The sequence below is a fragment of the Oryctolagus cuniculus genome, chromosome 16 (assembly GCF_051225735.1).
Source record: "Oryctolagus cuniculus isolate XC-2025 breed Fujian yellow rabbit chromosome 16, ASM5122573v1, whole genome shotgun sequence".
Lineage (NCBI taxonomy): Eukaryota > Metazoa > Chordata > Mammalia > Lagomorpha > Leporidae > Oryctolagus > Oryctolagus cuniculus.
Window position 1 is genome coordinate 50,760,848 of NC_142882.1, and position 24,527 is coordinate 50,785,374.

The 24,527-nt window shown below is 49.2% G+C and overlaps 1 protein-coding gene across 3 annotated transcripts in view; it reads right to left on the reverse strand.

Moving 5' to 3' along the window:
• Nucleotides 1–24,527, reverse strand: part of RAPGEF5 (Rap guanine nucleotide exchange factor 5) — a 250,077-nt gene that overhangs the window by 159,085 nt on the left and 66,465 nt on the right. For all 3 annotated transcript variants that reach the window (XM_089315364.1, XM_051852807.3, XM_089315368.1), the window contains exons 6-7: nucleotides 17,934–18,000; nucleotides 938–986 (exon numbers count right to left, since the gene is read on the reverse strand). In XM_089315364.1, coding sequence (XP_089171490.1) covers nucleotides 938–986; nucleotides 17,934–18,000 — 116 coding nt within the window. The remainder of the gene's footprint in view (nucleotides 1–937; nucleotides 987–17,933; nucleotides 18,001–24,527) is intronic.

Sequence of the window (24,527 nt, forward strand, 5' to 3'; positions counted from 1 at the left end):
GCTGCCCGTCCCCTGCGGGGGCCTCCCCTCTACGAACTCCTGCAATGCACCTCAGCTCAGATGCTGTCCCTTCAGCTTCTCCACCACCACCTTCGTGACGCCCAGTCTGCGTCCTCTATATCGGCCAAACCCACACGGGAAGTGACAGCAATGTAACGAGGGAATTCACAATTCAAAACCCAACCGGAAGACGAGCCAGCACGTAGATTGCTACTGGAAAAGGAAAGCTGTCAAGCGTGAGTCCTTCCCGTGCCATTGACTGCTTCAAAATCCGCCCTCGCTTTGAGGCTGACATAGTCTTTCTGCCTGAAAAGTCCCCATCCAGTTCACCATGATCCAGAAAGTACTTTCCTACTGATTCCCATTCCATTCAGCACAGGCCTCCTCCCTCTGAACGGGAACGCTGCAGGACGCCTCCTTCTGACATGCAGAGTGCTTTTTCTTTTCCCTTACAAGGTATCTGCAAGCTGCCACTTCCTTTCCACACGTCACTGCCACAGATGATACCCCACAGGTACAGGACTCAGATCCACGCAGCCAGTCCCAGGAAGAATACTGGCCTTGCCATGTCATTAAGCAACTTGGATTTTTTTTTTAAGCATCCTTACACAAAGACCGCCCTCCATGGAATGCAGTCTTCTTTGTTAGTATGATATGGCATGCAAGGTGCACTTACACCCTTCTCACGGGAGCAGTAGATGGCAAACATATTTGTAAATCTCGCTTTTCCTTGGAATTGGAAATAAGCTGGAGCACAGGTAGTGAAAGTATAAGAACCATCTATACAGCATCCTGCGCTATTCTGATGGTGGAATAAATCATCTTGAAAGCAGTGACATTCTCTGCTTCCCACACGGAGGCTTCCAGAGACACGCTCTGCTGTGAACGGTCCCCAAAGCGCTCGACTCCCCCGGCAGCCCCTGCAGAGACTACTCACCGGACTTCCTTGCTTTCAAAGCAATAACAGCTGCAAGCTCCCTCTGCACCTAATAAAATAGTAGAGGGGAAAAAAATCAAATTACAAGAAGAAAATACAGCTTGAGAAAGTAGCACTTTGTTTTTAGATCTGCATCCCAAACTAAGAGCAGCCGCAATAAAGTACAGGTTTTCTCTCCTCACTTATTTGTTGCTTGTTTGCATTCAGTACATGGATACATCTCTGCATAGGGATTTTGGGCCAATAATCTGGAAGAACCCCATAGACTTACTTAAAAAAAAAAAACTTAGTTGCCAGAATGCATACACTGTGCAATGCTGGTGCATATACCACAATGAGAGAGAGCACTTCAGAGAGCTCACTGTATAGCATCAGAAATAATGCAAATATGAATTAAATTGTTAAAATGGCAAAGACATTACATATTGCTTATCCCACAAAGATGCTGGTTTATATAGAAATTCTAGAAAAACTGAGACAGGTGTTCCTGGTTTGATCTCCATGAATGTTCACTGCAAGCCTGCCCAGTTTACAGTAGCCATTTTGGACAACATGCCCCAGATAGGCTGGTGTCCTCACCTTCCAGGACAGGTGAAATGGGAAGAATTAATTTAAAAGCCAAAGTGGGAGCCAGTGCTGTGGAACAGCAGGTTAAGTCTCTGCCTGCGATGCTAACATCTCATAGGAGAGCCAGTTCAAGTCCTGGCTGCTCCGCTTCCAAACCAGCTCCCTGATAACGCACCTGGGAAAGCAGCAAAGGATGGTCCAAGTATGTGGGCCCCTGCCACCCACATGAGAGACTCAGATGCATCTCTTTGCTCCTGGCTTTGGCCTGGCGCAGCCCTGGGGCCACTGTGGCCATTTGAGGACTGAACCAGAGGACGGATGATCTCTCTGTCTCTGTCTCTCTCTGAAATTCTGTCTTTCAAATAAATGCATTTTTAAAAAAAAGCCAAAGTGCATTAGACCCCACTAATTTGTCCAAATTTTTTAGCGCTTGTACATTCTCTTGCTCTCCCCACTTTGAATGCTTAAATGCTTCCATAAAATCATTTCAAAGGGGAACCCAGACAAAGACAAGGAAAGGTTAAATACAGCCACCTTCCATGACACCATGAGGATAGTCTTTGGGAACTGTCTGAGAAGAATATGACTTCCATAGGGTGCCAGCCCTTTCCCCTGCAGGACACAATCTCCCAACATCGAGGCATGTGTCCAGGTATCTGAGGGGTTTGGAGGACCCCGGGGCTGGAGGTGTGCAGCCTGGGAGTTCATCCAGCTGGCCACATCACAGAAATGACACTTCAAAGGGAAGTGCCGGAGGTCAAGGTTAAAGTGCAGCCTTGCTGTTCAAATTACTTAATTTGGATTCCTCTGCTGTAAAGGGATCCTGAGAGGCCCCTGGGACTGCATTCTCCATGGCCAGTACGTCATCACCCCTTAAGAGGGTGGCTCACCCCACACAGCTACCACTGCCACTCTTGCCCAGGTGGGCGTCCGCTCAGGAGCACCTGTGGCGATTTTGCTGCATCTTGGATGCCTGGGGAATCTCCCAGCAGTGAAAGCACCATCAGTCCCTCCCTCTGTTTGGGAGCTTGGGCTCCAGAAATGCTGGTGAATGGAGAGCTTAAAGTTACAGATCTGGCCACTGCAGCCATTTGGAGAGTGAACCAGAGAATGGAGGACCTCTCTGTGTGTGTCTCTCTCTCTCTCTCTAACTCTACCTTTCAAATAAATAAGCAAATGTTAAAAAAAAAGGCAAGCAAGCTTCTTTTTTCATATAAAATACACAAGACTGCTCCCTCGCACTGCACTGCAGCCCTGAGCCTCTGTGGCGACAGCATAGGAGGCTGTGGCACAGCGTGGGGTGCAGAGTGCTGTCCACACTTCTACCCCAGGAGAGAAGAGGGTTTTGACAACACCCCCAAAGGAGCTGATGGAGTAAAACGTCAACTAGGAGAGATCCCACTACATGCTCCTACACCATCACCACACGGTGTATGTTTTCAAAGGTTTATTTATTTATTTAAAAGGCAGCGTTACCCAGAGAGAGGAAGGGAGAGGGAAGAGGGAGGGAGAGGGAGAGAGAGAGAGAAAGGGAGGGAGAGAGGGAGAGGGGAGGGAGAGAGAGGGAAGGAGAGGGAGAGAGAGAGAAAGGAATGGAGAGAGGGAGAGAGAGAAAGGGAGGGAGAGAAAAAGAGGAAGGGAAAGAGAGAGGGGGAGAGAGAGGAAGGGAAGGAGAGAGGGAGGGAGGGAGAGGGAGAAGGGGAGGGAGAAAAGGAGAGGGAGGGTGAGAGGGAGAGGGAGAGGGAGAGGGAGAGGGAGAGGGAGAGGGAGAGAAAGACTGATTGTTCATTTGCTGGTTCACTCCCAAATGGCCCCAAGTCTTTTAAAGGACACTGCTGATTTCCCCACTGCATCGCTGTGGATTATTTTTGTTTTTCTCTCACCTTACCTAAAACAGAACCTTCTCAGGTTAGGTGCGAGAAATGCAGGGCCAAGAACTATGCTCTGATCCTGGCCATTGCTTTTTATCAAATGCAGATGCTAAGCCCCGGCTTCTTCATCTTGTAAGAAGAGGACCTTGGCTTTTTCTCTGCTCCCTACCACGATGCCCAACTCCTTTTGCTGAACCCTCTGGGGTCAGGCGACTTTCAGAACCCAAACTTTTACATCTCAGAAAGTCACCCTTCCAGGCCACATCCCCATAGCGAGGTCTGGGGCAGACACTGGTCATCAGGCACAAGATTACTCCTGCAATGAAGTGCATGATTGTTCACACCAAACAGGACCAAGGAAGGTTGGAAAACGCTTCAGGTTTGGCCAGCAAGGATACGCCATCTGGGTTAGATTGCAAAGCTGCTGCTACTCGGAGCCTGTCTAAATGAGAATCTGGGTGGAGACGGGCTGGGGCGGCCAGGACTCAGGCTGTGTCATTGCTATTGTGTGTTACCTACGTGATGGCAGGCAGCCGCTGGGCTGAGAACCACTGCTCTATTCAACCGGACTCCGTATTTCAATTTTACAATGATTTCAACTGACCATCCATCTTTACTCTTTATTGTATTCTCCTCTAATTCAATTCATTTGTAAAGGAGCACGGCCTTCACTGTCTCAGATGCACACACACACACACACACAGAGCCATAATTCAATCAAGCAATCGGATGATTAGATTAACTTCCCGTAGCAGTGGTTGACAGACAGGACCTGCTGGAGTACGTGGAATATTGCAAGGCAGCCTTTGGAGAAGCTTCAATTTTAATTTAAAATATAGCTTATTGAATATGAAAAAAATCTATATAATTTAAGACAGATACAGCAAAGGGTATGTTTGCCCTTGTGTCTATCCAAATAGAGGATGAGTAAGGGATTGATGAGATGGATCCCAAACTCCCGCCTCTCCCCCGTCCCCCATCAGAGACACCGGTCAGATGCACGCTGACATGTTGTCAGCTTTCTGCCTTCAATAACCAGCATGGCTGTTGACAGAATCACCTCGAAATTCAATACAAATCAGAGGCAGTCTTCCGTCTTCTGCTCTAGCATTCTGTCTCCCTTCTTCCCTGGGTACCGCACCTGGGACTTCAGGCTGAAAACCCCAAAAGCTCACACAAGCTATTCTGCATCAGAGCAAGGACGGGACAACAGGCAGTGTCAAATGGCCTAGTGGTTGATGCTGGTGAAGACGTCCATGTTCCCTGGGGCCGGCCCTGCGGCATAACAGGTAAAGCTGTAGTGCTGGCATCCCATATGGGAGTGTCTTGGCCACTCCACTTCCAATCCAGTTCCAGGCCAATGGCCTGGGAAAAGCAGTGGAAGATGGTTCAAGAGCTTGGGTCCCCGTCACCCACGTGGGAAACCTAGATGAAGCACCTGGCTCCTGGCTTTGGCCTGGCCCAGCCCTGGCCATTGTGGACACTTGGGGAGTGAATCAATGGGTAGAAGATCTCTCTATGTATCTCTGTCTCTCCCTCTCTCTGTAGCTTGGACTTTCAAATAAATTGTTAAATCTTTAAAAGGAAAAAGATGTCCATTGTCCACATCAGAGTGCCTGGATTCAATATCTAGCCCAGCTCCTGAAGTCCTGCCACCCAGGACTGAGTTCTAAGCTCCTGGCTTTGGCCTTGGCCAAGCCTTGGTCCAGCCTTGGCTGTTGTGGGCATTTGGTGAATAAACCAGTGGCCAACAGCTTGCTTGCTCTCTCTCTCAAATTAAAAAAAAAAAGAAGAAAAAAATTTTAAATAGAAGAAAAAAATTAATAAAAAACAAATAAAGGAAAGGAAGTTCATTTTTGAAGGTAAACTAATGTTGGCCAAAGTCTTAATAAACCAAAGGTTATCCTTACAAGCTATCGTTTTTTTGTTTTCTTTCTTTTCTTTTCTTTTCTTTCATGTTTATTTATTTGAGAGGCAGAGTTACAGAGAGACAGAGAGAGAGAGAGGTCTTCCATCCACTGGTTCACTTTCCAAATGGCTGCAATGGTTGGAACCGGGCTGATCTGAAGCCAGGAGCCAGGAGTTTCTTCTGGGTATCCTATGTGGGTGCAGGGGCCCAAGGACCTGGGCCATCTTCTACTACTTTCTCAGGCCATAGCAGAGAGCTAGATTGGAAGAGGAGCAGCTGGGACTCAAACCGGCACCCATATGGGATGTCGGCACGGCAGGTCAGGGCGTTAACCCACTGTGCCACAGTGCCAGCCCCTAATAGGAATTTTTTAAAACATAGAGCCCATCTTCTCAATCTCCTAGACTAAATGGAAGAAGAAGCATAACCCAATACTCTTCTATGCTTTATTTCCAAATACGTTTAACTTTGGAATCACTACACAATTCTGAGCTCCCATGAACTTTCAGAAATCTAGAAACAATAACAATGCTTCTTGACCAATATACTTTGTGCACAACACAGACTGAGCAGGGATGTTGGTTATTAGACTTTTCTCCTATGAAGGATTATGCACGGGCTAAGGAACAATTTTCTTTGTTCCTCAGAGGAAGTTCATTATTGTGTTCTAAAGAGCTAATAGCACCACAGATCTGACACAGGGATAATCTTGTGATTATCTGTTACTGTCAACTAATAATTAGAAATTAAGAAAGTTATCTATCTGTCTACACCCTGCTGTTCTCCACCTAATACTTCACTTAACAGAGTTGTTTTCCCAGTCATTTCTGTCAGCATGTCAAGGAAGTGTTAAACATGCTGGGATGATAGATACATGTGTGTTTACTCATTCTCATTTGTCTCAAGGAAATTAGGGACATCTGCAACATCTCTTAGATAGACTATTTCACAGAAAACATAGATATGGTCATCAGCTATATTATAACTGAGATAATGGGTGACCATTTAAAGGCTGACACGTGTAGAAGTGACCTGAAACTAACAAAACAAACTGGAATAAAGTTCTACATTTAGGTTTAAAAACTGTGGGTGAAGCTTGCTACACGTACAATGAATCCGACAGGTCTGCCATGGAAAGAACTGATAGGCCATGACACGAGTTAACTGTGGGGAGCAACCAGAGGACAGTCATCTCCCCATGGCTGGACCCGAGGGACACAACAGCCCATGTGCCTGCCCTCCCTGCACACTGTGGCCTCAGGTAGCAAGAGGAGCTGTAGGGACAACATCACCATGAACTTCACATATTTGCAAGGTACAAGGTGAAATTCAGCCCAATGGAGAGGAGCTGCAAAACGTGGGTCTGAGCTCAACCTGAGAATTTTCAAGCAGCCAGAGCTCTCTGGAGTGGCAATGGTGCACCGGGTGAGCGTCAGCAGAGCACGCTGCACACAGGACGGCCAGCAGCAGAAGCACCTAGTTCCAGGACTTGTTCAAGATTCGCCTCACCAACGTCTCCCTCTCAAATCACCCCACTGGCAAATCAGCACAAAGCCGTTCATGTCACCTGGGGATGGTGACCTCTGTCCACCCGCAGGGGAACAGTCAGTGATGTTAAGCCCATCGAATCCACCAGAGAGAGAGAGAGAGGAAGGGAGGGAGGGAAGAAGGTGCCAATCCAAACAGATGAAAAATTACTGTGGGAAGTCATTTTCTGTTGTGGAAATCTCGCGAATTTCATAGTAGAAAGAACGACAAGCTACAGATGTTTGAAGGAACCTGACGAGGGCAAGCTGATGACACTAACGTCTCCAAAGGTCAGGCACATGCCGTCTTCTGCAGGTTTCAGAGCTGCCCTCACAGCCTCTGACAAAGCCCCAAACCAAAGCCCCAGCTGCCAATCAAGAGGCATTTCCTGATGAAAATAATTTTCACGTACATGAAACGGATTCTAACAAAACAGGTGGCCATTCTGATTTCTGCAGTAACACTGAAACAAAATGTTCATCATGTTTACATTCTTACATTTTTAATTTTTATGTCTTAAATTACTTTTTTTCCATTTTCTGGCAAGCCCAATTTTTCAACATGTATAAAACAGCTAATGATTCTTCAATGAATTCACTGAGTCTATTTAATAAAGCAGCTTCAAGGTCATGACATAATTTGCAAACTCAAGCCGTATGATGCCTTTTATCCAGCAATTTTCTCGTTTGCCTGAGAAATGTCTTCTCTCAACCCTTGTCCTTTTTGGAGGCAGGAATATAAACTGAAGCAGCAGCAGGATAACTACACCACTCACCAAGTCCCACACAAACAGAGATGGATGCCTACTGAACTTGTAGGGATGTTGCACTGGAAATACACTGAGAAACCTAGATCAAAGACGCTCTTTTTTCCTTTAAGATTTATGTATTTATTTGAAAGGGAGTTACAGAGAGCACGAGAGAGAGATAGAGAATTTCCAACCACTGTTTTATTCTCTAAATGGCCACAACAGCCAGGGCTGGGCCAGGCTGAAGCCAGGAGGTAGGAGTTCCATCTGGGTCTCCCATGTGGACGGCAGGTGCCCAAGGACTTGGGCCATCTTCCGCTGCTTTCTGAGGCTCATTAGCAGGGAGCTGGATTAGAAGTGGGACAGCCAGGACTTGAACCAGTGCTCAAATGGGATGCCAGCATCACAGGAGGTAGCTAAACCCGCTGAGCCACAACACAGACCCCAACTAAAAACCTTTCCAAGTAAAATGTTTATAAGAATTGCTAGCACGTGTGAGCTTCCTGGAAGAACAAAATTCAGAACTCAAGATCCAAATACTCTAAAACAGGGGTAGGAGAACCTTCTAATTAAGCTAAGCACCAGAATGCAATAGAGGAAGGGACACACCCAGACCACAGCTGCTTAAATACTCACATTCGCAGCGTTCAAGCCTCTGCTTCCCACCACAATCAGATACTTCTTGACAATGAGTGTGGACACTTATTCCACCCACCCAGGCCACCATGGGACAATGAGCACTAAAATGTTTTGTCCTTAAGCCAGGAACAATGCTTCCAAGGGCTTTCAGGTTCAGAGATTACTTTAAAAGTTAACTCAGGGCCAGCGCCGTGGCTCACTAGGCTAATCCTCCGCCTGCGGCACTGGTACTCCAGATTCTAGTCCTGGTTGGGACACTGGTTCTGGTTCTGTCCTGGTTGCTCCTCTTCCAGGCCAGCTCTCTGATGTGGTCCAGGAAGGCAGTGGAGGATGGCCCAGGTGCTTGGGCCCTGCACCCGCATGGGAGACCAGGAGAAGCACCTGGCTCCTGGCTTCGGATCAGCACGGTGCGCCGGCCACAGCGGCCATTGGGGGGTGAACCAATGGAAAAAGGAAGACTTTTCTCTCTGTCTCTCTCTCTCTCACTGTCTAACTCTGCCTGTCAAAAAAAAAAAAAAAAAAAAAAAAAAAAAAGAGTTCCACAGAATTCTGAAGCTTCTTGTAACCATATGGAAGTGGACTTCAGCTTTACAAATTCACCTCAGTTGATTTAACTAGCTGTGGCTCGGCGGCTCGCGATGTGTAAGAGGTAGCTGTCGTCTTGGGAATGAAGGGATCACGCAGACTCAACAAGAGACATGCGTTCATTTGTGTCTCTGCCATAGCAAATGACTATCCACTAAACAGCGCAAAGTGACAGCCACTTGTGTTCTCACATCGCTGCAGGCACAGCACGGCGTGAAGGGTTCTCTGCTCCACAGACTCACGCGGCACAAACCAAGACATCCGTGGCTGCACTCCTCATGGGAGGCACTGAGGGACGATGCGCTTCGGACTGCCAGCAGAACGCGGCCCTTGCATCTGTAGGATGACGCGCCTGCTCCTGGCTGCACGCCCCCTGGCAGCCACCCTTGGCTCTGGGAGGCCCTGGTCTGGTGCCTGCACCTGGGCTGCTCCATGTGGGAGCCAGCAGGGGCATGCTGGATTCTTCCCAGGCTTAGGATCTCTTTCGCCGTCGCCTCTGCCAGTTATCCTGGACTTTCACAAGAGCGAGTTCGCTGCTTTTAAAAGCTCATGGGATTAGACTGGGTCTGTGCAGACAATCCATAGGGCGTTGCCTTAGTCGCATCTGCACAGTGCATCTGTTTATGGGTTGTAGGATTCACAGGTGCCACGGAGCTGGTTCACCTGTGGGGGACCCACCACAGAATGGCAACACAGATCCTCACGGCCATGCTGGTGGGTTAATGGTAACCAGTTCTGGAACATGCCCAACCTGCTTAGCCTTCACCAGATCACCCTGATCTCTGACTTTCCCTTCTACTCCCACTTCTGGCCAGTACCCCCAAATTCACCTCAAGTCCGAGCCACTCGTGCACCTCTATTTCCAGCTTCGGAGCTTCCCAACCCTTACAAATCTACCCAGAACACTCTTTTCTTTCCCTTATCCAGACAGCCTGCACAGAGCTAACCACATAGAACTTCTAATTCATCTTTTATCTGATCAACACCATAAAATATGCATGGTATGAAGAATGTATTACAATTTATACTTATATTAATTTTCAGCAAAATCACTTGTTTGCTGTTTTCTTGGGCTATTTACTTTTACTTATGCATGCTTTATATGAATTCTATGCACCCATATAATAAAAACACATATACACAAACATACACATAACTTTCTTCTCATTCCTAAGGCATTCGCTCAACCAACTTGAATATAGTTTCATACATTCATTTCTTTCTGAATATTTTTTTTTGACAGGCAGAGTGGACAGTGAGAGAGAGAGAGAGAGAGAAAGGTCTTCCTTTGCCGTTGGTTCACCCTCCAATGGCCGCTGCAGCCAGCGCGCTGCGGCCGGCGCAGTGCGCTGATCCGATGGCAGGAGCCAGGAGCCAGGTGCTTTTCCTGGTCTCCCATGGGGTGCAGGGCCCAAGGACTTGCGCCATCTTCCACTGCACTCCCTGGCCACAGCAGAGAGCTGGCCTGGAAGACGGGCAACTGGGACAGAACCTGGTGCCCCGACCGGGACTAGAACCCGGTGTGCCGGCGCCGCAAGGCGGAGGATTAGCCTAGTGAGCCGCGGCGCCGGCCCTATTTCTGAATATGTTTAAACAGATGTCCTCCACTGGACTTGTTTCAGTAGGCAAAACACCATTTACCATGGACTGGTAAATGTGCTTACCACAACCAAATTCTCAGAGCTACAGTACATTAGCTTACCACGTCATGTGGGTAGGCTCAGAAAGTTTCACTGGGAACAGAGAGGATGACTTGGCAATTATAAAGCTGTGTGTGTGCCCTGCATTTTACAGTACTGGGGAATAAGCATTTTGATGTGTAATAGTTACAGAATATATCAGCATTTTTACTGACAAGAGGTAGAAATATACATTGCAGTGATCCATGCAGGCATGAGCAGTCACAAGTTTGGAAGATTCTACAAGGAGATCTTACCTAAAGGAAGTGGAAGGAGCATTAGCCAGCTCTCCACCAAGTCCTAGAGACCCACAGCTAACAGCCCAGTATCCTGTGAACATTCTAGTTGGAGGAAGGTAGCACTGAGGCACATGGAAGGAAGGCAGTTATAAGCCCAGTAGCTCCATATTAACACCAGAAACAAGCCATTCTATAGAAAGACTGAGCCATAATGCCATGGGTGCATTTTGGAAAAATTGTATTCCTTTAAGAGCCAGGCAGACAGCCTTGCTTCTGCTGATTTACTCCCCGGATGTCCACAACAGTTGGGGCAGAGGTTGAAGCTAGAGTCAGGAACACAATCCAGGTCCCCCACAAGGCTGGCAGGACCCTATTACCCGAGCCATGCCCTGCGTTCTCCCAGGGTGCACCTTAGCAAGCAGCTGGAGTCGGCAGCCAGAGCTGAGAACTGAACACGAGTACTCTGGCGTGGGATACAGGTGTCTTAACACCTGGGACAAAGTCTCCCTCTCATTCAGTACACTTTTAGTGCTCCTTGAAACCAGAACTGTCTCTGTGGGCATCACCCAATGCCTCTCTCTAAACTCAATCTACCTGACCCCTCCCCAAATCACACAGTAGCTCTTAAGCGACTGGAAGAGCTGGAGCCAGAGGAAGGATTCCCAAAGGAATGTTATGTTCCACACAGATAATACATACAAGGTAACAGGACGTTCCTCCTCCCGTGGCTGCCAGACAGGGGGTTAGTCATTCGCTGGGGGAGGAACTCCCGTTCCCACAGTCTCTGCACAGACAAGCCCGCTCAGGTCTCTGAGAAGCAGAGAGAAGGGGGATTAAACGCCATCTCCCATTCCCAGAAAGGATGGGGCAAGTGGCCAGGAAAAAGCACGAATGGAAACTAGCATTTGTGTCTTTAAAAACCATATTTAAACGTGGTAAAGTAACTTCCCACTTGATTGTGCTCATCATGCACTCAACGTGATGGACTCTCCCCACTTTCACTAACCTCCGATTACTTCCAGATCCTGCCACCTTGGCAAAGATCCCTTAGGGAACTCTCTGGGAGTCTTTTTCAAGAGTTACCAAACCCCAAATCCCATGCACTCTGCTTCCTGAACCAGTACCAACTTCAAAGTTTCTAATCCAAGAAAAAAAAAAAGCTATCACTGCTCACCGTCAGACACTGCTGTTCACAAAGGAATACTCCAATGTACAAAGCCCAAACTGTAGCATCAGCAAGGAAGACAAAACAAAGGACTCCTAGCCACTTCCCATCCTAGACCAGGAAGAGGTATACACAGAGTCCTGTGAGAGACGCACCTCAGCGAAAATAATGGAAATCCCAGGTGAAAGAGGAGACACGGTCAACTCTTCAGAGTTTCAAATGAGCAAGAGGAAAATCAGAGGACAGGCAACACCGGAGGAATGGGACAGCCGAGAGGCAGGAAGTCGTGGACAGTCTGGTGCCACGCTTTGGTGACACAGCACAATCGGCTGCTTGTTAACACCTGTGTCCTTGTGGCTCTGCATCAAGTGTTACCCAAGAGAACTTTAGGGAAAGGACGCACGAGAGAAGACGCGCATGGAATCCCAAGTCCAGGGCAGGCCTTGGTTAATGAGAGCAACGTGGGCTCAGTTTTGTCTGGAACGTAGGGGTCATGTGGGAATAGGAGTCAGAGAGAAGATGTTGGGAAGCTGAGAGAAGAAGCCTGCGGGTGACATGAACCTCACGGACCCTGAACAGGGACAACGCTTTGGTGATAACACTGACAGCACCTCCCTTCCCAGACAGGTGCAGACAGAAACCCCAAGGCAGGTCCCCTGCTCTGCAACCCTTGCCACCTAAAGTCTTATACCTTCTCCCAGGGCCTCTGCAGCTCACAGCCATGGCTGTCTTCGCTAAGCTGGGCTCGACTGGCCTGAGCGGGTGTGCCCACCAGTATTCCTCGGAGGAACTGCGATTTGTACCTGAATTGTGATTTGTACCTTTGGGAGGGATTTAGAAAACACCACTAAAGGCATTCAAGAGCGAGGTTCTACATGAAACGGGTGAAGATGAATGAAAATGTCCAATGGTACCAGCCCGCATGAGGAATGAAGGTGGGAGGTGCACGGTTATACAGCCCACGAGTATTAGACGCTGTTCTCAATACCTCTGATCTCTCACAGTTTTTAAGTTCGGTTTTTAAGTTCAAGTCATCCTTCAACACACGGTCAGGAGAGGCTGGCATTTCTTCTAGTGGTTAGGACAGCAGTGAAGACACTGGCGTCCCAGACTAGACTACCTGAGTCTGATCCCCTCCTCTGGCTCCTGACTCCGGCTTCCTGCCAGTGTAGACTCTGGGAGGCAGTGGTAATGGCTCAAGTGAGTGGGTGCCCGCCACCGGCATGGGAGACCTGGACTGAGTTCCCAGCTCTCAGCTCCAGCTTGGCCCAGCCCTGGCTGTTGCAGGAACTGGGGACTGAACCAGTAGCTGTGAGTTTTCTGTATCTGTCTGTCCACCTGTCTGTTTGTAAGTCTCTTTCTGTCTCAAAAAAAAAAAAAAAAAAAAAAAAGTGGTATGGCTATAAATTCACTCCCCCCTGCCGCCACCACCAAATTAGTTAGCGGTCTGTTCTAGATCCTCAGATTCTCTTCTCTGCACATCGCCACTGACTTCGCTGGACCAAGCAGCCCAAGGACATACCACAGGCTCCCTGTCCCTTCCTAAGTGCCCCTCATGTAACGATCCAATCAAACAGGCAACCAACATTCACAATTCACAACTCAGAGTAACTGAGATCACATTGCGAGATTGTGAACAAAAATTGCAAAACTGGCATCCAGCCCAGACAAAATGCTCGTATTTTTCACGCCTCAATTTCCAGCCTGAAAACTCAGCTTAAAGAACCTTTCATTTCATTAAAGAAATGACATATTCCAGTCAGTGCTGCTTTGCATGCAGACTTTCAGTAAACTGGAGCCAGAAGTCCCAAACCAAGCACTGGTTCCTCTTTATAGATGTCAGTGGCTTCGGTCCTGTCCTTGGGCCCTTCCCAAGTCCCTCTCGGGTCTTTGCTGTGCCTCCAGAGTTTTTGCTTATCTCCTAAATTTAAAGTGTAACAACATATAAAAGTTACCAATTCTGAGCACTCTATTGGTCACAAACAGTGGAAAAATCTAATTTAAAAAAATGAAATACTCTTGCACAACTGGTTAGTGCATGTAGCTGTTAACAAAAGGCTGGAGGCTTAAGTTTCCCAGGAATACGTGCCCTGGGACCAATTTCTTTATAATACAACAAAATAAAATAGAAGGACGTGTGGAACTTCCAGGGTGGGAGCTGGCAGGCTGGGCCACTCGAAGGCCCTCCTGAGCCTAGTGACCCGACTGCACCAACAGAGACTGATAATCAACGAAATAGGGGTCTTTAAGTTAACAAAATCTGCAGAGCCGTCAGAGACTAGAATGGAGAAGGTGCTAAGACGGAGACAGTGACTGGCAGTTTTCAGATGATCCCCCACCCCGCCCCGTGCATTTGCACAGGCTGTATGTAGTGGCAAAGGCCTGGCATCACACGTCCTGTCCACTGAGGCTGCAGACTTCTCATAGGGCTTCCCATGTCAGACGCTGGGGAGGGTGCTCTGTCCTAAAGACCACTTGAACATGGCGGGAACATCTTAATCCTTTATGCTCCTTCAAAGTTAACAACCATCAAGCTGACTGCATTAAGAAGACGTTTTTATTTTTACACAGGCGTGTTCCTTTATGAATGAAAGCCCGCTTTCATTTTCTTCCCGAGTAGAACTGCAGGTATTATTTGTTGAGATGTCAGACCCCTTCCCCCTGATGAACCTACAAAGGTACTAGGAAACATACTACAGGAGCTAAAGTCATGAGGATTTTTAAAAAGACAGTTAACACACAAAGATCCCGAGGTTGAGTTACACTGGTGAGGACCGCACTGCTGGGAACCACTGGCGCCTCCCCAGTGCCCCTACACAGAGCCCTGGAAGTCCATTAGCAACTCCACACCACAGATCACCTCTGCTCTCCTTAATCACGCTCAGGGGCACGGTGGATGAGACCTGTTGAGTGAGCTTAGGAGGCGTGAACATCTTCCTTCCTGTATGGTGCCGGCACCCAGGTAACCAGTACAGCACCGCCAGCAGGAACGGCCACATTTGCAGAGAGAAGCGGGGATGAGCGTCCTTTCACAAATGATCTTTAGAACAGGAGGGGCCTTAGAGACTGTCTAGGCCAGGCACTCAACTTGGCCACGGTCACACGGTTGGTTGGAAGGAAGAAGACGTAAGCTTAGCACACGGATGTGTTCATGGTCCTGGGCCAGTTCACCAGCAGTGGCACAGAGGAGGATTTCTCTCCCGGTCTCTTCACTCCTCAATGCCACTGCAGCATCTTGCTTGGGGACTTTTCCAGCAAGATCACCTCACTGAGGTCTAAATCGTTGCCCATGCCTTCTGTCTCAGAGGCTCTCCAGACACTGTTTCCAGGAGCCCATTGGGTTACCTGCACGTCCCCTCACTGCCCTCTTAGCGCGCCTCTGCCCTGTTACTGTGGGGGTCCCGAGACCCCGCCGTCTGTTCTGCTCTTCCACCTGCAGCCTCTCTCAGACTGATTCCCAGAACTTTCACCTTAACTCCAGGAGCACCAGACGCTGGTCTCCAGGTGTGTCCTGAATCCTTTCATGTTTTTATCCTCTCAAAGTCAGTATGCTTCCCTCCCACCACTAAAAACGTCACCTAAATTTCCACGTTACCCAACTTCCTGGGTAACTCCGTCTCCACTCATGAACGTTCCAGAACTTCAGTTAGCTGACTCCTCCTCTATTCTACTCATTCATGCTGGCTTTCAAAAAATCTTTGAGGGATCGGTGCTGTGGCATAGTGGATAAAGATGCTACCTGCCACATGGGCAACCCATATGGACACTGGTTCAAGTCCCAGCTGCTCCACGTCTGATCCAGCTCCCTGCTAATGCACCTGGGAAAGCAGCAGAAGATGGCCCAAGTGCTTGGGCCCCTGCACCTACATGGGAGTAGGTGCAGGAATGAAGCTCCTGGCTCCTAGCTTTCATCTGGCCCAGCCCTGGCTGTTGCAGCCATTTGGGGGAAGGAACAGCATATGAAAGATATCTCTCTGTCTCTCTGTCTCTCACTCTTTGTAACTCTGCTTTTCAAATAAATAAAATAAATCTTTAAGAAAAAATTTTTTGGATTCCTTTCTGAACTCAACTTTCTTTTGTTCCTGAGAAAACCCAAGTTTTCATCAGCCCCCAATTTACTGCCCCACCTCTGATTCTTATTCTTTCTTAAACATCTGCCTTGGGTCTGGTGCTGTGGTGTAGCAGGTAAAGCTGCCACCTGTAGTGCCAGCATCCCATATGGGCACTGGTTCAAGTCCTGGCTGCTTCACTTCTGATCCAGCTCTCTGCTAGGGCCTGGGAAAGCAGTAGAAGATGGCCTGAGTACCCTTGGGCCCCTGAACCCACATTGGAGACCTGCAAGAAGCTCCTGGCTCCTGGCTTCAGATCAGCGCAGCTCTGGCAGTTGTGGTCAATTGGGGAGTAAACCAGTGGATGGAAGACCTTTCTCTTTCTCTCTCTCTCTCTCCCTCTCCCTCTCCCTCTCCCTCTCTCTCTCCCTCTCCTTCTCTCTCTGTATAACTCTGACTTTCAAATAAACAAATAAAATCTTTAAACCATCTGCTTCATCACATCAATATGCTGCCCAAAAGGACCTTGATTTTTCTAAACTAGGACATTCTTCTCTAACCAACGATGTGTACTATCTTGTACTTTCTCGTTCCTACACCTGCCCCTAATAAATCCCACAGCACGAACACACATCCAGTTCAGATCCTGACTACTTTCATGGGTGGTTCAAGTCCAGTCTCTTTAAGGAAGCTTCCTGTTGCTGTTCTTGAATTTATTAGCTATAAAACCACTGTTTCTGGTGCTCAATTTCCAACTCCTTTAAATACTAACTTTCTAAATATATCTGTCTGGTCTTCTTGGTATGGCTGCTGGAAGCAAATCTGAGTTGTTTTTGTCGCTTCTGAAACTAACCCAGTTACATTATATTACATTCTGAAAAAATAAGGCGTAGTGGTTAAGACAACGTGATTAGGAGGTGGAAAATTATGAGTTCACATTCTGGCTTTGTTCTTTTCTGGCTGGGTGACCTTCGGCAAGTTACTTGCTCTCTACAAGATCCTGTGTGAGTAAAATAGAGATAATGCCACCCACTAACGAGGGGTGATGAGCAGTCTAACCAAGGTGTGTGTGCATGGCTGTTCATGCTCACACAGGGTAAAACACAGGCTCTTGCCTACAGTGAGTGCTTTTCAAACAGATGGCTTTTACGATTTGGCACACAACAGAAATTCCTTTCTGATCAATATTTTAAACTACAAATATCACACTGAACATTGTTCATAACATGCTGTCAGGAATCCATTTGATGTAAAGTCTGACACCATGGACCATTCTATTGAGGCAAGAACTCCTTTTTTTTAAGCTACATTCCCGAAGAACAGGAAAGACAAGTTTCAATCCTGAAACTGTGCCCAGCTGACCTGACCTAGTGCAGATCAGCTCCATCCACACATGGAACCCAACCACGTGTGACTTTCAGCTATGACTCTTACAATCATGGAACTAAAGCAGAGCTAAGCAAGCTCAGGGAAGGCGAAGAATGTTCCCAGACAGCCAAGCCAATGGATTGCAACTTGGTGACGTGGGAGTGTTAGTTTGTCCAAAGCTGGAACTCAGGGGTTCGCTGCTATAGCCAGATTTGCTATAAGAGAGGCAGGAGCTTTCCTGCAACCAAAAAGACCAAGGCTGATGGGCGGCTTTAAAAAACACAACGAAAATGGTGCAATAGGCCCCAAACAAGCCCCATTAACAGTTAACATTCTGGCCCTTTGCTGACCAAGGAGATTCTTTTTTTTCCTTTCCTCTAATGAAGCAGTCTTTTCTCCACTGTCTAGCCAGCCCCAGGTTTTCCAGGTTAAATCACACTGTATTTACAAAATCAGATCCAACGCCTTTGTGAAGGTTACAGGAACTTTCCACCAGCACTAACCATGATGTCCCAAGGCAGGTGCATCAGAGCCCAGAAAGGCAAAACCGTCATAAGGCAATCTCTCTACACCACTCCCCAGACTGCTCGCCAGTTCAAGACCCCAGTCTCATTACTGTGCACACCGAGGCGGGGGATAGCTGGTCTTACCGCAGACGTTAGGCGAGCGAGAATCTCATCGCTGCTTTCTTCGGGGTCTTCCATTTTCTGATGAGACCTTGGAAAAACAAAGAAAAAATGATTTTTCAGCTTTGGTTGCTTAAGTTATCTACTAACTTACGGGGAACAGCACACAAATAATGGCATTGCTGTTATGATGTTACTGAAAGCGCCCATGCAGATAGGGTTGTGTCGGCGAAGCCCTGGAGACACAAACCCATTGCAACCCAATGTTCCTTCAAAACCAATTAGTAAGAAACTCTTTACAATGCGCCTGTGGGATCCTGAGGCTGGGGAATTGTCCTCCAGATGGTATCATAGAATTGCTCTGAGACACCCAACTTACACACGTGAGTGTGGACAAAAGCAGATGTGACTATAAGGTGGGCGAGCACTAAAACTCCCTCTAAATTTTTTAGTGAAACTCAGATTTGTACAAGAAATCCAAGCGCTGTGTTTGCACTTCAGCTAAACCCGGTGGACTATTTTAAGGAATGCAAAAGGCAGAACAGCTCTGCTGTTTCAAGAGACCACAGCTCAGCTGAGAAGCCAAGACACTGATGCCTATGTCAGATAATTAGCAAAACACCTAACAGGGGAAGCTCAGTTTGTCGTTGAAGAAAATTGTTGACTTATGAATTCATGGTACAAGGGACGGGCATTTGATGCAGCTCACATGGTGCTGGGGATGCCCACTTCCCTTCCTGCAGTGCCTGGGTTCGGGTCCCACTTCTGCTCCTGATTCTAATTTCCTTCCAGTATGCACCTGGGAGGGAACGGGTGATGGCTTAAGTACTTGGGTCTCTGCCACTCACATGCAGCACCCAGACTGAGTTCTGGGCTCGTGGTCTCAGTCTGGCCCAGCCCAAGCTGTTGCAGGTATTTGGGGAGCGAATCAGCTGATGATAATAGTTCTTTCTCTGCCTTTCAAATAAATAAATTAAATGGTTGAACTCATGGAAAATTTCCACCATACAAATGAATATACTAACATGTAAAATTAACCACATCTTATGAAGAAAATTATAAATGACATTTTTCCCCCAGTTGGGTCACAGCAAAGGTATCTGACTAAGGCCATTTGAATGTATAACACTGTTTCCAGATCTATTTCCACAAGCAATCTCTTTCCACACGTTCTTTGCATGCAGAAGGATTCCAAGCAAATGTCCTACAGAGCAAAGTGAGCAACACAGCTGCCCAGAGACTGCTTCCAGTCTCTGCTAACCGCAGCGGGCTAGCTGCAGCCTTGCGGGGCAGGCGGGCTGGTCCCAGCTCCCAGGAGAGCCAGGAGGCAGCTCATGAAGAGGCACAAGCTAGGCAGACCAATTGTGGCATCGGCTACTTGTTTCTGTCAATGCTGTTTGCCCACGGAAAAAGTCACACCCCTTAAATCAGAGCAATGAATTAGCAGCCACCGCCTCCGCCCGAGTTGTGAGATTCAGGTGTGCAGCCGAGGCTGTCAAATCATCTCACTGCTCACGTAGCAAAGCCTTTCAAATGTTTGCTAGCAACCGGCCTGATAAAGAGTGGACAACAACTCAGCATATTAAAAAAAAAACTTATCTGAATAACAAGGATTTCAAACAACGAGCTTCATTACTAAAACTCTCGAATTCACAAGGTTTTCGTTCTAAGTGAACTTACAATGAGAAGAGACTTGAAACCCTTTGAAACCAAAGCCAGCCAAGCAGGTTCCCATGATTAGGCAGAGATCCAACAGGAAATTAAAAGCCAAACACACTGGAGACGCAGCACCCACCAGGGCTCTGCTGTGCCTCCCTGGCTCCTCAGACCCCCGACAGACCCCTGGCGGCTCAGTAATGGGCACAGCAAGAATCAGCTTTCAGCCCCAAACTGCAAAGGCGGCGCCGCGGGCGCGACAGAACAGCCGCCTGTGAGCTGTTGCTGTTTTCATGACAACCACGGGGTCCCGTTCAGAAGCACAGCGCTCTCTCATCCTCCTGGCAGCACAGAACTTGCAAAGCTTCGGCATCCCCGGGGGGCCAGCTGTCCCGCGGCCCATACCCTTCGTGTCCCACCTCCATCGATCGCCGTGGTTTATGCCCAGGACTCCCAAGTCTTTCCCCAGCTCCTGAATGTCCCCGGAATCTGACACGCCACCCCATCTGGCGCTAGGTGACAATTTCAGGAACTTTACTTCCAGCCCATGTGACTCTTCCAGGCTCCCAGGGTCTCTCTCCCACCTTCACCATCTCCACTGGGGCCTCTGAGGCTCGGGGCGTCCTGCAGCCACCCCTGACCCTGCACTCCTGATCCTTGGTGCTACCTGATCCTCTCACCCCCTCCCTGCCAAGCTTCCGGGACTGTCCAGGCTTTCGTCTTCTCTGTCCCTGGCTTCTCTTCTACCCAATCTCCGCCCTACACCAACCTTTCTGAGCGCTGGACCTGGTCCTGCTCTTTCCCAGACTTCAAACCTCAGGGGCTCCCCCCGCTGCCTGCTGAGCACATGAGGACTCAGGAACACACCCCCCGCTCCCCCGCCCCATGCGCCCCGGCCTGCAAACATCCCCATGCTCTACCTGCAGCTCACCTGGTCAAGGAGGTGCCTGGGGCAGGAGCAGCCGCAGCAGGCAGGCCTGGCAAGGTAGCTGGAAGGGAGAGGGATGGTGTGTGCCACCTCCTTCCTCCATCACCTCCGTGGCCTCTGGGTACCTTCCGTCCCTTCCCCAGCAAGGTGCCAGGATGCCCAGAATACCAGACTCCTTCCCCAGCAGACACATTGTTACAACGTGCAGCTACATTCTGAACGCCTGATGTAAACACAGTCAGTACAAGGCAGCAAAGCTATTTTCACTCCTCTGATCAAAACAGGTAAGGGACTGCTGGGACAAACACCATTGGGTGTGCACCTGCACATTTCCCATTCTTACTGAAAGGGGCCGTGCATGCAGCACAGTGAGAGAGAAGCTGCGGCTCCGGCCTGCCACCATCCAGAGAAGGAAAAGCAAGACGCCCTTGGCTGCCACCAGCAGGTCACGGCAGTGACAAGGAACTTGACGGTATAGGGGGTGACCCCAGGAAGGCAGGCCCCTCCCTGCGAGTCTATGCCAGCAGGAAGCTCAGGGCCCACCCCTGCTCCCCCTTGGGAGTTCCCGTGGTGACTTCCCAAGGTCTCTGCTCACCAACAGGCCAGGCCAGACCTGCGGCCCCTCCACATGTGCTGCCGAGTGCCACTACCGTCCACAGGAGGGCGTCTGCACAGATGTGGTCTGCGATGTCTAAGGGGGCCTTTGTGAGGGTGCAGGGATGGCAAGGCCAAGGGTCCTCCGTGCTTGTCCCTCTCGGCGTCAAACTGGACATGTTAACGCTCTGCTCACTCCCTACTCAAGAAGAAGGTAACAAAACAAAAGCCCTGCCCTGCCCAGAGTCGCCCATGCTGTGACTCCCAGCCTACGGGCTCCTCCTCCCAGGCCTGTTGCCCAGGTGACCGCTGCCCACCACCAAGACCATCCTGCTCCCAGCCCCACTGCCCACCACCTCCATCACGACCACCCTGCGGCCTCTCAAAGGTGGCCCCTGGAGGCAAAGTGATCTGGCCCCTCTGCCACTGACTCCCCATCTCACTCAGAATAAAGCCCAAATCTTCTCTTATTTAAAAGTATTCGATGAACTCATAAAGATTATGCATACTCAGAATGCTCAAGGCGATGATCTAGTTTACTTATACACACGTTGTGTGATAGCTATCCCTTCCCACACACAGACCCCCAGAACTTAGTCATTCAACTTGTATGGAAGGTTTGCACCTTTGGTTCAACAACCATAACACCAACATTCTGGACAGATGTGGGTGGCTTAACAGGGGAAATGCCTATGAAGAACGAAAACGTGCAATTAAAGAAGAGTGAGAATTAGATTTTTCTTGAGATCTTCAAATTCATTAATACAAACACCTGTTCAGAGAAGATCATTTGCCTAGCATGAGGCTACTAGTTACACCGACAGAAGAATTTTACCAAATGGCAGTAAATTGTGAACGTGACAGATTTCATTAAGGGTCTACCATATACAGTTATGCACTAACGTAAAACTGAGTAAGATTAGACATTACTGATAGCTCTCTTTCACATTTTATATGGAGGATCTGAAGATTAATACTTAATACTTAATGAAATAGCTGTGTTTCATATACTGAGACAACCAGGCCCAAAGTTCAATTTTGGCTAGCATTCCTAAATTGCTTTTTTTTTTTTTTTTGTTAAAGATTTATTGATTTATTTGAAAGTCAGAGATCTTCCATCCCAAATGGCTGCCAATGGCTGGAGCTGGGCCAGCCTGAAGCCAGGAGCTTCTTCCAGGTCTCCTACATGGGTGCAGGGGCCCAAGCACTTGGGCCATCCTCCACTGTTTTTCCAGGCGCATTAGCAGGAAGCTGGATTGGAAGTGGAGCAGCCGGGACTTGAACCGGTGCCCATATGGGATGCCCGTACTGCGGGCGCCGGCCCCTGCACTGCTTTTAAGCAGAGATTCCCTCTGATACAGGCGAGCAGCCGGTCCTCGCACCTGGAGTGAGCCTCGTCTACAGCAGTGGAAACTCTGGAGGACACAGTGTTCCCTTGGGAGGCAGATGGGGGATGAGGAATAATGAAGAATGAGACCAGCTGACCTGATAACATCTTTCACAAAATAACTTAGGGACATGATAGACGGGAATTTTCTTCACCTAGGATCCTAGCATAAAATTTACGGCAAGTTCCGTTATGCAGAAAATGCTGAGAGACTCAACGCCCACGCGGTATCTCCTCCTCTCCAGTGTCATGGCATCTACTCGGGAACAGCGAGGGGTGCGAAGGGCAGGGCGGGGGCAGAGGGGCGGGAAGCGGCCCTGAGCTCCCTGTGCTAATGCAGCACCACCTCAGGAACAGGATAGCAGTGGGTCTCTGCTTGCCCACACGGGGCAGGGGCAAGAGGAGTAACCAGGCAGGATGTGGTAAACACGGGGAGCCCCGGTGGGGGCGGCGGTGGCAGGGGTGCCATTTTACAGACTGCTAATGCATACAGGGCGGGAATTGTGGGGGCCCTCACTGTAGGCAGAGCTGCTTTCCTCAGGCAGGAACAGGCTGAGGATTGGCTGGTTTGCGGGATGAGGCGGGGCAAAAAGGCCGAGGATTGGCTGGTTTGAGGGATGAGGTGGGACAAGCAGGCCGAGGATTGGCTGGTTTGAGGAATGAGGCGGGGTACACAGGCTGAGGATTGGTTGGTTTTGGAATTTCAGTGGACCCTGGGGCAAGTGCGCTGCCCCTAGTTGCCTCGTACCTGGCCTTGGTGATGAGGGAAGGTGGACAATGCCCAGTGAGGCAGGCATCTGGGATCAGGCTCTGGACTGGTTGGTTTGCAGTGAAAGCCAAGCTCCCAGGTAAGTTCTTTACTCTCTCTAGCCACTGACCAGCTATGGCAGGACGGTCTCTTCAGCTCAGCAAGCCTGCAGATGTCAGTGCACCGAGACACACAGCGCAGTGAGGAAGAGGAAGAACAGGCAAGGGAGCCGGAGCTGGAGATGCCCGTGACACAGAAGAACCAAGAGACGGGACCCTGGGAGCCACTCGAAAATGATTTCCCAAAGGGCACGACCACTTGTGACAAATGCCGCTGACACAGGCCATGCAGGGCTAAGAGCAGGACTAGAACTCAGCTCCCACCACGTGGCCAGGAGAGGCTGTCTTCACAAGGAGGTTCTCAGTAGAGCGCTGGTGTCCAGTATGAATGGACCGAACTGAGCCGAGAACAGGAGAGGAAGCGGACAGAGTAACCACAAAGAGACAGGTATGGTGTAAAAGGGGACAGAGACACGGAGGAGCAGCTGGACAAGGACTGGAGGAAAGACGAACACAGGCCGGGCAGGAACAGCCCGGAAAAAGGTGATGGAGAACAGTGGTGCAAAGTCCAGCGTGAAATTCTTTTGTTAAATGTTGATGTGTTCTTTTCCATCTCCTTGAAAGGCAGAGTGACAGGGGGAAGAGAGAGGAAAGCAAGCCCCCAGAGAGCGCTTGAATGCAGATGCAACTCAATCAGATCCCCATCCCCCAGCGTCTCCCAGCCTCCCTCCATCAGCTTCCAGGGGCCCTCGCCCTGTTCTCTGATTGCAAATCAACCTCTTACTAAATGAGCTCACTGCACGGAGGACGCGGCACCGCCGGCCCTACACGGTTCTGATCGCTGGACTCACATGAGGTCATTTGTTTCCCCAGAGACAGCATGTCGCTATTGGTCTTCGTCTCCAGGGATTTCTCCAGAAACTCACTCACACCTGCATGTAGGCCCAGGACTGACTGAAGCCCACTTCCCCATCATCAGAACCCCCTTGGGAATGTGATCTCACCGACCCATCAAAGGAGGGTCATGGGCACCTTAGACCAACCAGGAACTTGAACGTCAACGGAACACACGCCTCTCAGCCCCAGCTTCAGTCTGTGGGAACTTTAGCCCTGGCGAACGGAGCGATGGCTGCCCGGCTCCTTAGTCTGTTTCTGCGATCAGCTCCTCCTGTCTTCTACCACCCGACGTAAGAGACTGGCGGACTGTGCATGCAGCAAGCAGACCTGGCTGTGCGGGTTCTACAGC